This window comes from Hibiscus syriacus, unplaced genomic scaffold, assembly GCF_006381635.1.
Source record: "Hibiscus syriacus cultivar Baekdansim isolate YM2019G1 unplaced genomic scaffold, ASM638163v2 tig00112047_pilon, whole genome shotgun sequence".
Taxonomy (NCBI): Eukaryota; Viridiplantae; Streptophyta; class Magnoliopsida; order Malvales; family Malvaceae; genus Hibiscus; species Hibiscus syriacus.
Window position 1 is genome coordinate 93,752 of NW_024063243.1, and position 17,870 is coordinate 111,621.

At 33.0% G+C, this 17,870-nt stretch overlaps 3 protein-coding genes across 4 annotated transcripts; 2 read left to right on the top strand and 1 right to left on the bottom strand.

Annotated features, from left to right (window-relative positions):
• Nucleotides 1–951: 951 nt before the first annotated feature.
• LOC120174328 lies at nt 952–3,916 on the bottom strand. Its single transcript, XM_039181218.1, has 2 exons — nt 2,674–3,916; nt 952–2,553 (listed from the first exon to the last, which is right to left on the bottom strand). The coding sequence occupies exons 1-2, from the start codon at nt 3,743–3,745 to the stop codon at nt 1,187–1,189; spliced, it is 2,439 nt and encodes an 812-aa protein (XP_039037149.1). The 5' UTR covers nt 3,746–3,916; the 3' UTR covers nt 952–1,186.
• A 2,992-nt stretch (nt 3,917–6,908) lies between these two features.
• LOC120174334 (putative disease resistance protein At4g19050) lies at nt 6,909–11,372 on the top strand. Its single transcript, XM_039181224.1, has 4 exons — nt 6,909–7,010; nt 7,228–7,501; nt 8,817–11,091; nt 11,183–11,372. The coding sequence occupies exons 2-3, from the start codon at nt 7,240–7,242 to the stop codon at nt 11,087–11,089; spliced, it is 2,535 nt and encodes an 844-aa protein (XP_039037155.1). The 5' UTR covers nt 6,909–7,010; nt 7,228–7,239; the 3' UTR covers nt 11,090–11,091; nt 11,183–11,372.
• Nucleotides 11,373–14,412: 3,040 nt separating this feature from the next.
• On the top strand, nt 14,413–15,539 carry LOC120174335. Of its 2 annotated transcripts, none has more exons than XM_039181225.1 (3): nt 14,413–14,714; nt 14,890–15,057; nt 15,147–15,539. In XM_039181225.1, the coding sequence occupies exons 2-3, from the start codon at nt 14,910–14,912 to the stop codon at nt 15,353–15,355; spliced, it is 357 nt and encodes a 118-aa protein (XP_039037156.1). In that variant the 5' UTR covers nt 14,413–14,714; nt 14,890–14,909; the 3' UTR covers nt 15,356–15,539. The 2 variants fall into 2 exon arrangements, with proteins under 2 accessions (XP_039037156.1, XP_039037157.1); XM_039181226.1 differs by having other exon boundaries at nt 15,150–15,539.
• The last annotated feature ends 2,331 nt before the right edge of the window (nt 15,540–17,870 follow it).

The window sequence follows — 17,870 nt, forward strand, 5'->3', positions numbered from 1 at the left end:
GTGGTGTCTTAGGTTTCAATTCATTATATTATCTTATTAATTAGGGGAAAAGGACAAGATAAAAGCCAGAGTGTGGACCCTGACTGTCCTATGTCAATTGAATGAGTTGGGTTTGTAATTTTCCATTCCAAAATCATCTATACACATCAGATTCCTTTATGAAATTAATAACAATAATAATAATAATAATAATAATAGGGTAAAACCACAAATAGTCCCTCAACTATAGGGTATTATTTTATCAAGTCTTTTGACTATTAAAAGTTACAAAATAATTCTTTAATTATTTTATTGAGTCTTTTGACTATTAAAAGTTACAAAATAATCACCGATTATTCATTATGTTCCGAACTCGTCATTTTTCGTTAAAAATTAATGATATTCCGAATTTAAAGTTAACATGCTAACTTTGATATGGTAAAATATGATATTGAAATCTCAAACGACTATTATATTTCAATCATCATACTAATGTCAAGCTTAGGCAACCACCAACTTTTTAACAAAAAATTATGATTTTAGAACATAATGAATAGTCGTTGAGATCATTTTGTAACTTTTAATAGTCGATGGACTTAATAAAACAATATTCTATAGTCGAACGATCATTTTATAACTTTTAATAATATAAATACTTAATAAAATAGTATCTTATAATCGAGAGATCATATATGTACTTTAACCTAAAAAAAGTATGGATATGGGCATCAGCTTAACGTAGCTTGGTTTGAAACTTTCAAAGCATCCCCATCAAATAGCTGAGATAATCTGGAATCTGATTTTTTTTGGCCGCTCATCGGAATCAGGTTTATTTTGCTTGATTTTATATAAAAGTGATGGTCACTTTAGCATGCGTAAATATATAATATTGAAATCTTATTTTTAAAAATAAAGTATATGAATGAATTATTTTCATGTTATTGATAACATTTGAACAAGTAAATCCTGCAATTTTGGTAAAAAGAACTGAAAACAGTTCATGGTTGAATGATTAAATTACAACAAGTGATGAAAGCAAAGCCAAGAAATACATGATTGAAAGGATCACCCATGGTTGAAGATAAATTAAAAACAGAGGAACAAGAAATGCAACACACTATGGCAAACAAAAAGAAAGAAAGAAATGCACAACACCTGCAAGTTCGATGAAGGGCAGCCATGCCCATGATTGCGGGCATGAAGAAGTCTAATTGGAATGAGCTTGCCAGATCCCATTTAGATCGCAGGGGCAGAGTGTGATCCTGGGGCTTCTAACATTCTCCAGATATTTCAATCTCGGAAACCAATCCTGCATCTCTTTCCAGTTCATCTTAAAACCCACCAAGAACTTCAACCGTAAAGTCTCCACCTTCCACTTCTTCCCTTTCGGATCATGTTCCAAGTAACTCAGTTTCCCACCTCTAATCGACAGATTCATCAGGTTCACCATTTTCGACGGTACCAACCATTCTGGGGGCGCCGAGTAAGGGAAGCATTGGAGGTCCAGTTTCACCAGATTCTCAAGGCCTTTAAGATCCTGTTGTTGATTTCCCGCTTGCCGCAAAGCAGCAGTAGCAACCTCCCACCAATTCTTGGCGGCTGATTTCTTTAAAACACCGCCATTTTGCTTGTTGCTATCCTCCTCGTTTGTGGTCTTCCGATTAGCATTGTCCGCCAGAACCTTGTTGGCTGTATTTCTGAAAACATCCAACGGTCCCATCCTGTTGTCTTGGTCTGACGCTGAACTACTTGGCGGCTGCTTCTTGGCCTGGGGTGGCTGCTTCTGCTCCTTGGCCTGGGGAGGCTGTTTCTGCTTCTTGGCCTGGGGTGGCGGCTGCTGCTTCTTGGCCTTGGATGGCGGACGTTCGTTACTACTGTTCGGCATTCCCCTTGATCCCCAAGACATCCTTAGTTTTTTAAGTTGCTTGAATTTAACCAGAGACTCCTTTGCATCATTAATATCGAAGTTCGTCGTGTTGACATTGATGCTTAGTTTTCTCAGTTCCTCTAACTTTGACAAGTCGTCAAGAGTGCACGAGTTTTTGGTATCCACAATCACAAAACCTTTAAGCACTTCAAGTTTCTTGAGTTCACTCAGTTTTCTGGGCACGTAATCAAGCAGATAGCACTCAGATAAATCCAAGTAAATCAGCTCCTTGAGTAAGCCTATCTTATCTGGTAATCTCTCCAGGTTGTGACATGCTCTAAGATCTAAGATCTTCAAGTTTTCAAGCTGCCCAACAGCGCGGGGAATCGTTGGGATACCTGAAACACCTTGAAGACTAAGAAGCCTTAGATTCTTCATCTTCGTCAACGCTTTTAAGAAGTCGATGTCTTCGACTTCGATATGGCGAGGCCGCCCCGCTGTGCTTTCCCATTTGCCCATGTAAAGAACTTTGAGGGTTGTCATCTTGGCAAACCACTCTTTAGGTAAACCTGGAAATTGCTTACTCAAATTGAACAACGTCTGCAATTTGTCAAATTGCCGACTAGCCCTCATCAATGTTTCCCTGTTAGGAAAATTGAACAACATCTGCAGCTTTACTAGATCTACAGGTAGCTTTTCTTGCTCCTGCTTCCCTTTAGGGTTTTCTGATTCTCCATCCAGCTTTACTGGATCTTCAGGTAGCTTTTCTTGCTCCTGCTGCCCTTTAGGGTTTTTTGATTCTCCATCCTCTTCATCATTGTCACTTCCTTTAAGATACTTAGAGAACCAGGGAGCAGCGGCTCCTTCAGATCTCACCATACATGCCTTGTTGCAGGCTGAAAAATCCATGGTGGGTTTTCCCTCTTGGTCATAGTGAAAGAAACCTGCCTCCTTGGCAAAACTGATCAAGCATGAACGAACAATCGGGTCCATCTTGTAGCTTCTGGGCTCTAATCTGTTTTTCTTCAAAACCGGCTGGATAAGTCCCTTCTCCACGTAAATCTTGAGAGTTTCATTTACAACGTCCTTCTCATCCCTGTTTTCTTGAGGTGGGATTAAATTTTCCCCAACCCACCAAAATCTCAGAAACCTCTTCTTTATCTCCGAATTTTCCGGGAAAATTGCGAAACACAACAAGCTGAGCTTAAGCCTCTTACCTTCAAGGCTCTCATCTTCAAGGCTTTCATATTTTTCCCTAATTTCTTGGAAATAATAGCTTTCTTTAAAAAGATCTTCCTCGTATAAGTGAGGCAGGTCCCCTGTATCTCCGGTGGCAACGGTTGTCTGCAAACCCCGATTACCTTCGGAACTTAATCCGGCCGCCTGATGCGGAGACGGGATCAGGATCTTGACCCTGGTGATGTTGTTTCTCAGCACTCGTAGATTGTGCTCAACCTGTTTTGGTAACTTCTCTTTCTTAAGGTCAGTCACGATGTCGTTGACATTGGCTTCAAGAGTTTTGAGTGGGTCGCTTAGATCCTTCTCGAACTTCTCCAGTTTCTGGAATGACCGATACATATAATCGAGTTCTTTGAACAGTTTTCCCAGATCGTGTAGCGCGTCCGTCTTCTTGTATCCACCATCGCGTTTCGCATCCTTCCCCTTGTCGCTCTCGGTTTTTTTGGTCCCCTGAGCACCGTCCCCTTCGCCACCGGTAGAACCATCTTGCGGGTTTTGAGTCTGGTTATTTGCCGCAGCGTTGGTGTCAACGGTGGTTTGCTGAGGTGGATCCGCTTTATTTGCATATTCTTCAGTAAGTTTGCACAACTTGGATATGCGGTCGATTATATCTTGAATGTGTGAGACAGAGAGAGTTGTTTTATCTGGATCGGAGGGCATGGCAAAGGCGGCGATATTTGCTCGACGAAGTGAGAGTGGACAACCATAGAATAGAAGCTAAAGCCTCAGAAGAAGAAGGGAAACAACAAAGGTATAACAATGAAGAATCTTTAGGCAAACTTAAGCAGCGAACCAGGTCAATCAAGGAGACAACTTCCCGCCTTCCTCCGGCTCGCACATGTTCCTTTTTTTTATTATATATTTTAAGATAAACTATATATTTAGTGAGACTGTCTATTTTAATAGTTTTATTTTATTCTTTTAACTACTTTTTTTTAAAATTATGTTTAATACAATATTTTTGTTTTATTTTAATCCCTTATCATTAAAAATAATTAAAATAATTAATATAATATTTCCATTTTTTAATTATGATATCATATTATCAATCTTACAATGATATATTAATATCATTGTTGATTTTTTAACGATAAATAATTAAAATAACATATTAAATATAATTTTAAAATAAATAGTTTAATAGTTAAAACAAAAGTGAAAAAATAATGTGTATTACTAAATATTTAGTTTACGCCGAAATAATTTTAAAGGGAGAAATGTTTGAGATAATATAAGTGGGTTTTTCTAATTTTTAATATAGTTTACTTTGAAGATTATTTTTTCATCTAGGATGAATTGAACAGTATTAATTTAAAGACGTCAGGTGTTCCACTCGTCTTCAAGCTAAAATATGAAAACTCCACGATTGCATGACGTCTTCAGGTAAATGAAAAAGATTCTACTATTGCAGAGCGTCTTCAAGTAAATTGAGAAGATCCTAAGAATGCACGACATCTTCAGACCAATAAAAACCTCTAATTTAAAAAATAATAAGATAGATATCTTATATAAAAAAAATATTTTTCTCACAACCTTTCCTGAGACAATCCCGGTGGTGGAACGAGGGTTGTAGAAGTCTAGTTAATGCCCTTGCATTATTGGTCTTACAAACAAAGAAAAAGAAGAGAAAACCCTACATTTATTGATAAAGACACGAAGTAAGTGCATCAATAGTTATTAAATTATAATTAAATAATATTTATAATTATTCATTTTTTATTAAATATAATAAATTTTCAAATAATTACAAAATGGTTACTAAATTTTATAAAATTATTATTAAACTCATAAGAAGGCTTAAATTCACCATTGCCCCCTAAACTATATCGTCTGTACCGAGTTACACCTTAAAGTATTTTTCAAGATATTTTGTCTCTTTAAAGTTTAAATCATTACCTCATTTGTCTTATTTGTTAATTCTGATAAAAAAATACACGGGTAAATTACATATTTAGTCACTCAACTATTTATGAGGTTCTATTTTGGCCAATGATCTATTTTTTATTTCAATATCATCACTAAACTTAAATTTTTTGTTTCGTTTTGGTCACCCAATTCAATTAGATTTATTTTTAAAATTTACAATATATAAGAATTCATTGAAAAAATATATTTATTTTATTTTAAGATTTATTGTTATTGAAAAAAAATACTTCTTTTATTATAAATCAATTAGCATTACTCGGCTACTTTATATAAATAAATAGTTTTTATTAAGTTAAATTTGAAAAGAATGGCACCATTACTCTATAAAAATATATTTTATTTTCATTTTAATAACATGTCTTCGTCTTGTCACTTCGTATGGGAAATTGATCATGATTAAAGAGTGATTCGTTTACTTAATATTATAACTAATTTTGTTATTCTAAATGAATAATCTATCATTTTCTCATTATGTAAATTGCCAGCTCATTTTCAACTTCACGTGACAAACAATAAAAAAAATATTATTTAAATAATAAAGAATGACTCCTTTACTTTATATAAATAAATATTTATTGTTAGGGTAAATTGGAAAAAATGGCACGTCAATTTGTTTTAATAAAAAAATGTGGTAGGATAAATTAATAAACAATGACTCGATTGCTTTATATAACAGAAATTAGGTTCATTTGTAGCGGTGGTCCTGTACTCTTAATTTTCTGTAGATTTAGTATTTTTAGTATTATTTAGCCAATTTTAGTCTTATAATTTCAAATTTCTCAATTTTAATCTGATAATCGTTTCCTTAGTCATCAATTCTACTTTGCATGGGTTTTCAATAATTTAGAATGAGAGTCATATTAGGAGGATGTAATTGAAATGTTAACAAGTTTAAGGATTAATTTGAAATTTTTGAATTTTATATTTTAACCAATATTTGTTATTATTTATTTATTATTTTATTTTAGTTTAATTTCAAATAAGAATAAAATAATTACATTTAATTGAACTCATTAATTAACTTCAATAGTAAAAGAAAATATTATCAATCATTAAAAAAGATTTTAAACATATACTATTTTATAATTATCTAAGATTATTAAAAAAAATATTATATTAATAATTTTTTTGACAAGATAGAATCCACTAATTTATTATAAATAAAAAAATATCCAAATAACAATTAAAGTTTACAATTACAATAATAAACTATGACACATAATAATTTTTCTTATTATCATTAACATAATAAACTACTCACTTAAATTATACCCTAATCAAATATTGATATAAATAAACGTTAGATAAACAAATGTTATATTTTTTTCAAAGACAACTTAATAATATAGATATAATTTAAGAGGTAAATTATACTTTATCCTTTATAAATTGGCATTGGGTGATGCGTTTAATGCATTATTAATTTATTATATCTAAACTAACCTTTGATGTGACATTATTTTTGTTATGCCTCTCGACAACCCATTTGATTAAGATATAATATGTTCAATTGTTCACACAATTAACCCAAATTACATTGAATATATATAATTCCACGTCCGCTTCAAAATTTTAAATTTTCAATTAATAGAAAACAAACAAACAACGGACTTGTCCCTACCTGTTGCAATTTTCTGTAATAAATAATTATTTTTTAATCATCTTAGACGAATAAATAATACCTAGATGTAAATATAATTCTTAAAGCTTGGTGCTAGGGTGGTATCTTATCCATCAATTAGGTCGTGAAACATAATTCTTAACGATGTTCTCATTTTGACTAGACAACATGGGTACCGATATGATTTGTTTTTCAAATATAAATATCAAATTAAAAATTCTTTCAAAGTTCAAGCATCGATTTCGAAAACATAAAAAATTAAAAGCACTAAATCCTTGTATGAAGAAAGGAAGGGCGCTGAACACAGACAGTGATCGATTCCAGAGACTGTTATCACTTGGGTTCCGATTCAAATCCTCCAAGATTCAAAGCATACGGGTTTTTATTATCTCCTTCCTTTGCTGCTTCCATTTCCGTTTGTTTTCTTCATTTATGCTTCTAAAGGATTTTTTTCTACTTTCTACGATATTTATTACTTAGAACAAAGATGAATGCTGTTTTTGGGAGGGGGACTGATATTATTAGGTTTACTGATTATTCATATAAAGTAATATGAGTTACTAATTTGTCATTTGTACACTGATTTTTATGGAAGGTTTTGTGAGAGATGAGTGATAAAGGCAGTTCAAACCCAGATAACAGTGAAGAACCCGAAGAAGAGATCCGTGAAGAACTCGATTTAGGTGAGACCCAAACCCAGGAAGAGATCCGTGAAGAACCTGGCGAAGGTGAGACCCAAACCCAGGGAGAGATCAGAGAAGAAGCCAGTGAAGCTAGTAATGCCCAGGAAGATGAAGAAGCTGAAGGTAGTACCCAGGAAGATGATCAAGGCAGTCCCACAGAGATCAATAAAGAAGACGACGCTGAAGGTAATCTTGCTTTCCTTTTTTGTTCTTCTTCTGAAAGTAAAACCCGACTTCAGATTTTAGAGTCAATGCGGGAAACAGTATAAACCAATAATCATTCTTTTTTCTGAGTAGAATTAACCGATAATCTTTTGATCCAAGTAGAGATGGAAATGGGTTTGGCTCGGGTTTTTGTCCAACCCGACGAGAAGCATACATTCTTCACATAATCTGATCTAAGAAGTATATTTTCTATATCCAAATTTTTTGGATAAAAGTTTACATCTAACCTGACCGGCCCAATATATATATATATAATTCATTTTTATTATATAAAATATAGCGAATAAGAAAAATAGGAAACATGTATTATTATAATTATTTTTAAATTTATAAAACAAAATTATACTATTAAAATCCATCAAATTTAGATTAAATTGTCATAGTTAGATCTAACCGAGAAACAAAGTTTACCATTTAGTTAGTTAAAAAATCCACTTATTCTATGAAGAATATTTTAAAAATTTTGATTTTTTTTGGATTTTAAATGAAAATATAAATATATTCTTTATTAATTAATTATTATTTTTATTTATTTTTTCAGTCAATAAATTCCAATGAAAATAATACAAATTAATTACATATAAAATTACTTTAATATATTAAATTAAGTTATAAATTATACCTTACTTTAATATAAACATATTTTTTCAATTAAAAAAGAAAGATTATTTTATGTAGAGGTTTTAGGTTCGAACAATTGTATTTATAGGGTTTTTGTGCATTGTCAATAAATTAAGAAAGTTCTGAGCAAATACTATCTTATAATCATATCATATTACCAAAAAAATGGTACGTAAAGGAAAACATATTGAAGTCTATACTTCATGGTCATTTATACCAAGCAAGTTAACCCTAATTTATGACGCGGGTTTTAATCTTTATTAATTCACTTCATATAAAACATTAGTATCATATAAGCATGTATTTTACTTATTACATTTATCATTTAGGCATTTTTAGCAAACATTTCATATAGACATGATAACATGCACTTCATATATCAAACATGTTATTTAGTTACTTTTTCATACTAATCATATATCAACGCAACTTATGGGACACTTCATGCAACAAAATTTTTTATAGGCACTCTAGCATAGAAATTAATATCAACGCATCAGATTATCACTTTATCATATAGAACATATAGTAGGTGCTATATAACTGCTTTAGCATGTAAATGATCTAACAAACGTATCATTTACGCAGTTTTAGCATGCAATTCATACAACCACCTTACTATTTCTCTCTTCTTGTTTCATTTTTGAAATGACAGAAGTTGAATTGACGAAGGGAAGTGCACAGCAGATATTTGACCGGTTCAAAGACGGTGAAAATGGCGAAGAAGGCGAGTCAAAAATTATTCTCATTGGCGAAACTGGAACCGGAAAAACGTGGATGGCGAAAGAAATATTTAACGTTGCTTTGAAGGAGGAGTACGATGAGCCCATTTGGATATCTCTGGACAAAAAGCATGATAAGAGGTCTTTTGTAGACACCGTTGCCCGTCAGCTATGTCTCCCCACTAGTGCAGATGAAAGGGAAGAAGATGCTAGTGAAACTGAGAAAAAGGAGAAGAATCCGGTTACTGTGGAGACTCTACTGAAGGCCCTGCAGGAGAAAATGGCAGATAAGCTTGAAGAGGCCAAAAAGGCTCAAAAGTTTGTTCTATTGGTTTTGGATGGTCAGATAGATATGCTGCATAAAGACCAGAATGATAACATGGGGATTGAGCGTTACATCAAGGAAAAGATTTTAGGTTTGAAATCGAGCACGGAGAAGGTCGACGGGAAGAAGGTCGACGGATTAAGGGTTCTTATCACAAGGAGGAAAAGTGAAGATGCTGATATGGCTGAGGGAGCAAAGAAGCTAAAACTCCAACGCCTTTCTGGTGAACCGGCACGCAAATTGTTTACAAAAGATCCTTATGGCCGAATTTATTTGTTGGACGAGTACAAAGAGGTATCTAAGGCATTGCGTGAAAACAGATGGAAGCCTGCAGAAATCCTTTTGTTAGCGGGGACCTTAAAGTACTTTGAAAAGGATAATGTTCGGGATTTAAAACCTGCTATGGAGGCTGCAGTTGGTGGACTGGAACAACTTTTGCGTTATGCATATGATAGGGAGCCCGGCAATTCCATGATCGACTGCTTCTGGCATAGTTGGAACTTCTTGAGAGAACATGGTGGTGTTAACTACAATGAGTTGATCACTAGCTGGATAATGGAAGGCTGTCTCAAGCACACCAATCAGATTGATAAGGCTTATGTGGAGGGACACGCTGTGTTGATGAAGCTTATGGAGTATAATCTACTGAAAAGGCAGGAGGACAATATTATTGTTCTGGAGGGAGCAACTATTAAGATGGACGAGTACTGTCGCCGTGGATACTGGGGGACAGGGGATCCTGGTTTGGCTAGTGTGCTCAAGGGTATCGATGGAAAAGATTATGAAGAGATACCACCAGCTCGGGTTTTTGATGGAATAACACCAGCTGATGGCATGATGAGAACATTGTGTGGTTATAAGAAAGAGAAAATGATCTCCTCATTACTGATTGATGGAGGTCGTCTATGTAGGGAAGTTCATGAGGCTTTCTTTGGGAAAACGGAGAGCCTCAATCTGCTTGCTATATTTTCTCCCCGGCTCAAATCTCCCGAGGAACTTTCCATATTGAACCCGGAGAAGCTGCTTGTGCTCATGCTCAGAGGCTCTTACCTGTTGGAGAATGTAAATATTGTTGAAAACCTCACAGCCTTGAGTGTTCTTGAAATATCTGGTTCACCATATTGCAATATAGAGCTCCCGGCTAACTTCTTCAATCTCGTCTCCAAACTTCGAAGCATCAACTTTTCTGGAACCGGAATCAAATCATTACCCGATAGCTTCTCTGAATTGACTGAGCTCCGAAGGCTTATCCTTAGCGGGTGTTCAAACTTAGAAGAACTTCCAAAGCTGGCGAAGTTCGAAAAACTTGAGATAATTGATCTTTCCGATTGCACAAGTTTCAAAAAGATCCAAGAAAAGAGCTTCAGGTCGCTTGTAAAGCTTAAAGTAATCAACTTTTCCCGTACCCAAATTGAGAAACTACCCATCGTTAAGACTCTTGAAAATCTGAGCAGGATCTTGGTACAAGGTTGTACTGCGTTGTCCGGAATGCGCATGCTCAAAAACGTTAAGAGCATCAAGGTTCTTGATCTTTCAGGTGCAACAAACATAAAAGAAATCATGTACGATTGCTTTGAAGGAGCATCAAACCTCAGAGAGCTTGATCTATCAGAAACTCGGATACAATATCTGCCTCCCGCCATTGGAGACCTTCAGAAACTGAGACTAAAGAAATGTGATTTGTTAAGAAACGTACCTGATCTGAGTGGACAGACGAGGCTCGAGGAACTTGACCTCTCAGGTTGTACGATGCTGGAGGAGTTGCTTGGTTTGAGTGGTCTTGTAAAACTGAAGATTCTAAACCTCCGTGATACTAAACTTCACAACGAAGAATTGAAGAAATCCTTGAGTGAAATCAAAGGCCTGCAAATACTACACTAAAGGTGAGTTCATCCATTTCAGATTCTCATGGCTTTCACCAAATGACTGTTTCAGCACGCAACTAACAACATTCCATGTTCATCTTCTTGACAGCCATGATTTCTTCATGTAACTTTTGATGAGAGGGTGGTTCAAACTTACTACATTGGGAACTGGAGTTCATCTTGCTTGTGTATGTGTATTTTCAAAATAAACAGTTGTTGGATTTTATCAACTACTGCTCTGTTGTGTTTTATATGTTGCACTTGTCCGTACTCGAGTAGACTTAAACCTTGTTCCTGGATCCGTTTCTTAAATATTAGTTGTATTTTCATTATTATCTAATACATGTTTAATCATTATTTAAAAATTTATTTTTGAAGAAAAATAATTTTCGATTTATTTAAAAAGTAAGGATAAGTTACCTATGTTGTCACACACCTACTAATTAGTTTTTGTTTTGGTCATCTAATTATCATTTTATGTCTAGAAATTAAATATCTAGGTCAAAATATTTCAAAAAAAAAAAAAAAACAAGGGTTTCAATGACTATTTAAGAACAAGAGTTTCAATGACTCTTTAATTAAATGTTAGAATTATTTTTTGGGCCTAGGATGAAATGTTGAAGGATTCAAATGTTCTAAAACTAGAGTCTAAAATTAACTATTTAATCAAACATTTAAAACATTTTCTTTGGCATCATAATTTTTTTTCAATTTAAGAATCACATTAAATATAAAATAAATTTAAAACATACATATATATTTCTTTTAGAAAAAAATAAAGTATCTTATATATCATTAAATATTAGGGTAAATTGTGTATTTAGTTATTCACTGTTATGTTTTAGTTATTTGACTATTTTTTAAATCATATTTAACATTATGTTCTGGTCACATGTCGTTATAAAAGATTTAATTATAAAAAAGGTGCTCAAACTATATCGTTTTTCTAAAATAGGTACCCAAACTTTTTTGAATAATCAAAGTGTCTAGCGTTATAAACGTTTATCACTTTAGGTGTTTGGACCGTAACTACTGTTAAATTCTATCGTTAAATGACACATGTCACTTTATGGTAATTTAATTTTTTTAATTAAAATTAAAAATTAAAATTATATTTAAAAAAAATAGAAAGTCTCAAAACTTTGAAAACCCTCATTTCAACATCTAAACACACGTCGACCACCGCCTTTTGTCATCGACGAAGCTCTATCCGACCTCACCTCCCCCCGATGATTGATAACCCTATGAAACTGCAACTAATTAACGACCAATCAACGTTTGTACCCCGCAAATCCTACGCAGCAAATTGCGACCCCGACGGTCAATCGACAACAAGTATGACGGTGTATGACTAGGAAGATGGTAAGGACTATATCGACAGCGGTAACCGTGATCGGCAAGAATGACGTCGACATGTTAGAGTTAGGGATTTAGAATTTTTAGGGATTGGAGGTTTTTTTTAATTTAAGACAAACTAAGATTTTTTTATAAATATAATATTTTTTATTTTTTTAAAAAAAATATTTTTTTTTAAAAAATATCAGAACATGACGCGCGTCAATTAATGGAGAAATTTAATGGTAGTTGCGACCCGAGTACCTAAAGTGATAACGTTTGTAACGTTAGGCACCTGGATGATTCAAAAAAAAATTAAGCACCTATTTAGAAAAAATGATGTTATTTGGACATTTATTTTATAATTAAACCTTGAAAAAATAATAATGATACCGATGTATCACTAAAAATAATGTCATATCATTATTAAATAAAAACAAAAAATATTATCACAACAATAATTTTATTTATTTTTTGACACAGAGAGATCGAAACAGAATTAATATATAACGTTATATATAACTTTTAAAAAATAATTATATAACGAAAATATGCCACAATAATAATTAGATTACTAAATATATATACGGTAAACTTGACTAATTTTTCAAAAAGGATTAATATAAAAGTAAGTGTCAAAATTATACTTAAAATTAATTTTTGGTGGCTAAAGAATTTTTCACTAAAAATAAGTGTTTAAACTTTTCTCGTTACACTTTTAGGTGGTTTCCGTTAAAAAATTCGTTAAGTGACACATGTCGCGTCTACTTTTTTTAAATATTTTATATTTAAAAAATATAAACGTAACTCATGTCACTTAACGATTTTAACGATATACACTTAAAAATATAACGGAAAAAACTTTAAACATATATTTTTAACGAAAAAAATTTAAACACTAAAATATTTTTGGAAACATTTTTTTAAGGGTACTTATTCTTGTATTAAGCCTTTCAAAAAATAGAACTAATCAACGACCAATCGACGTTTGTACCCCGCAAACCCTATGCAGCAAATTGCGATCCCGACGGTCAATCGACAACAAGTATGACGGTGTATGACTAGGAAGATGGTAAGGACTACGTCGACAGCGGTAACCGTGATCGGCAAGAATGACGTCGACATGTTAGAGTTAGGGATTTAGAGTTTGTAGGGATTGAAGGTTTTTTTTATTTAAGACAAATTAAGAATTTTTATAAATATAATATTTTTTAATTTTTTTTAAAAAATAAAAAATTTCAAAAATATCATAACATGACGCATTTCAATTAATGGAGAAATTTAATGGCAGTTGCGACTCGAGTACCTAAAGTGATAACGTTAGGCACTTGGATGATTCAAAAAAAATTATGCACCGATTAAAAAACGATATTATTTGGACATTTATTTTATAATTAAACATTGAAAAAAAATAATGATACCGATGTATCACTAAAAATAATGTCACATTATTATTAAATAAAAATATTATCACAACAATAATTTTATTTATTTTTTCACACAGAGATCGAAATAGAATTAATATATAACGTTATATATAACTTTAAAAAAATAATTATATAACGAAAATATGCCACAATAATATTTAGATTACTAAATACATATAAGGTAAACTTGACTAATTTTTCAAAAAGGATTAATATAAAATTAAGTGCCAACATTATGCTTAAAATTAATTTTTGGTGACTAAAGAATTTTTCACCAAAAATAAATGTCTAAATTTTTTTCCGTTACACTTTTAGGTGATTTCTGTTAAAAAAATTCGTTAAGTGACACATGTCGCATCTAGATTTTTTTTAAATATTTTATATTTAAAAAATATAAACGTAACTCATGTCACTTAATGATTTTTTTAACAATATACATTTAAAAATATAACGAAAAAAACTTTAAACATATATTTTTAACGAAAATATTTTAAACACTAAAATATTTTTGTAAACAATTTTTAGGGTACTTATTCTTGTATTAAGCCTTTAAAAAAAATGGAAGGCTTAACTTTGTTAATCTCATTTGGTATGAGAATCCGAAGAAGATAAGAAGGGAACAAACAAAACCTGAACCTCAAGCAAGCTCAAAGAATTGTGAGAAGAAAGGAAGGACACAAAACGTAAGAGGCTGCTTCAAATTCTTCAAGATTGAAGGCATCAAGGTTTTCCTTTTTTCCCCCTTTCCTGTTTAATATCCCCTTGTCCTCTTATGTTTCCTCACTTCATTGTGCGTCTAAAGGATGAATGCTTTATGTTCAAGGCTTCATATGCCTTAGCCTTGGGATCAAATGACTTCGGGGAAAATGATTTGATTAGGTGATTATTCAGGAACAACTCATGATATCACTGTAAATTTTTTTATTTTTTACATAAGAGATCTTATTTCCCTTGTTTCCAGGATTGTACTGCGAGCTTCACAGATTTTAAATGTTTTCCCCCTCTTTTATCAGTAATACGCCGAAAACTAATTTATACTGATTATTTACAAAAGGGAATCCGTGATCGTGAGATATGAGTAATACCCAAGCAGCGTTCGGTGAAGAATCCGGTGAAGGTAATGCCCAAATAGAGATCGGTGATGAACAAGCTGAAGGAAATACCCAAGAAGAACCCAATCGAGGCTTTGCCAAAGAGATCGATGAAGACGACGACGCTGAAGGTAATCCTGTTTTCTAAATTTCTCCTTTTTTTTCATTCCTTGTTGATGAATAATGTTTTATTGTTCTTCTTTTTTTCCCCAAATGACAATAGAAAAATTGACGGGGACAGAGGATGGAGGCATGATGAGAACACTGTGTGGTGATACGGAGGATAAAATGATCTCGCAACCGATTGACGGAAGTCGTCTATGCGGGGAAGTTCATGATACCTTCTTGGAGATGAGCAGAACCTCAATCCGCTTGCTATCGTTCCTCCCCGGCTCGAATCCCGGGCGGAACTTTCCATATCTAAAGTGACAAGCTGCTTATGCTCATGATTCTTAGAGGCTCTTACCTGTTGGAGAATGTAAATATTGTTGGAAAACTCAGAGCCTTGACTGTTCTTGAGATATCTGGTTCAAGAGATTGGAAGATAAACTTCCCGGCTGACTTTTTCCTTCAAGTTCCCCGACTTCGGAGCCTGGACTTTTCTCGAACTGGAATCGAGTCATTAGAGGCTTGCCCTTAGACAGTGTTCTTCCTTAGAACAGCTTCCAAAGTTCGCTAAACTTGAGGTAATTGATCTTTTTGAATATACAAGTTTGAAAAAGATCCAAGAAAAGAGCTTCATGTCACTTCAAAAGCTTAAAGTGATTAACTTTTCCCATACCAAAATTCAGAAATTACCTATCATTAGGACTCTTGGAAACCTGATGTTAGTCTTGTTAAAAGGTGTAGTGCATTGACCGGAATGCGCTTGCTCAGACAAGTTTCGAGCATCAAGGTTCTTTATCTTTCAGGTGCAACTAACGTAAGAGAAATTATGTACAACTGCTTTGAAGGAGCAGAAAGCCTTAGAGAACTTGATCTATCAGAAACTCGGATACAATATTTGCCTCCTGTAGCTGGCAACCTTCAGAAACTGAGACTAAAGAAATGTGAATTTTTACGATATCTGCCGGATCTGAGGGGACATACTAGACTTGAGGAAATTGACCTCTCAGGTTGTAAGATGCTTGAGAACTTGCCAGATTTGAGTGTCCTTCAAAAACCGAAGATTCTCGACTTACATGATACTGAACTTTACAGCAAAGATTTGGCGGAATCCTTGAATCATATCAAAGGCCTCAAAATACTATACTAAAGGTGAGTTCATCTATTTCGGCTTCTCCTGTTACTGTAAGCTTTCACTGCTTGATTGTTTCCGCACCCAACAGCTTTAGACGCTCTAACAAAATCCCGTGTCCTATTTCTTTCTTAGAGAAATTGAGCAGATTGCCCCTCTTTACCTGCCATAATTTCTTCACGTAACATGTGATGAGAGGTTGTTTGACATTGCGAACTGGAGTTAGAATTTTCTTTTGCCAAGTTTTATGGTTTGCTCATTTAAAGTGTGTTCTTCAGCTGGACTCGAAGTTCTCCGAACCCTCGGGAGGGCCAGAGATAAATTGGCTATGTTTATATGTAAAATAAGCTTTCATTTTGTTTTGAAATTGTGATCTTGCTTGTGTCTGTGTGTGATCTCTGTTGTGTATGGTTTGTGCTGAAGACAAAACTGGTGCTAGTATTGGAGGATTTTATCAAGTACTCTGTTGTGCTTTATATATTACATCTCTATCTTGCAGCTTTTGTATTTGTCCATGAATGGTTCAAGACTACACCGATAGGATTAGGAGTGAGCAAAACTCTGCTCAACTCTAAAAACCTATTTTTGCGATTTGATTCGACTCGAAAAAACTTGACTCGAATTGATTTCGGGTTACAATTTCATAAATTCTACTCGACTCAAAAAAATGTCAAGTTCAAATCGAGTTGTAAAATACAATTCGAAAAACTCTAAATTTTTAGTAATTAGTAGATTAATTTTCAAGTTTGAGTCGAGTCATTCAACTTTGTGTAATATATGTATATTACATATGAAAAAAATATGAAGAAATATATTTTTATTATATATATGTTTATAGAAAGTCACTTAAATTAGAATTAAATAATATTATAAATATTTACAATTAAATTTAAACAGAAACTCAAAAAAATCGATTTGTCTCGACTTGAATTTTATAAAGCCGATTCGAAAAAATTTTAAGTCAATTTCGGTTGTAAAATAGGAATCATCAACTCGAATAACTCGAAATTTTTTTACTCAACTTGACTCGACTCAATTGATCGCTCACCTTTAGATAAGATAAAAAGCGCAATACACAAAATGAGGTTGACAAAGGGTGATATAATTTGAAAGTTTTAAATTATCATATGACAATTTTAAGTGTTTCTTTTTATTTTTTATTGATAAATTATTTTTATCTTTTTAAAATTTTATAAAATTGATCTTAACATGAAATTGCATATTTTTTTGACACAAAGTAAACTAGGCTCAGAGATCCATAGCACAATATTTTAAGGGTAAGTTATGCATTTAGTATTTAAACTATCATTTTTGTCCATTTTAGTACCTACACTTTTAATTTTTTTATAACCATACCTAATGTTTACTTTTTATTTTATTTTAGTATCACAATGTTAAAAATGTAATGAATTTAGTACATAAACTATCAATTTTAATCCGTTTTAGTACCTAAACTTTTATTTTTTCCAAAATTTCTCTTTAAATTTTGAACATGGGTAATAAAATGAAACAAAAACTAAATTTAGAACCAAAATCAAGCCTAAAATCAATTTTTCAAAGGAATGCACCGATGCACCAATGAATAAATTGAACATCGAATGCAGTTTATGCATTGATGCACTCAGGTTTTAATGAAAACATCGATTGCATTTTATGCATCGATGTACACACCATGCATCGATGCACTTAGGCTTATTAAAAACATCG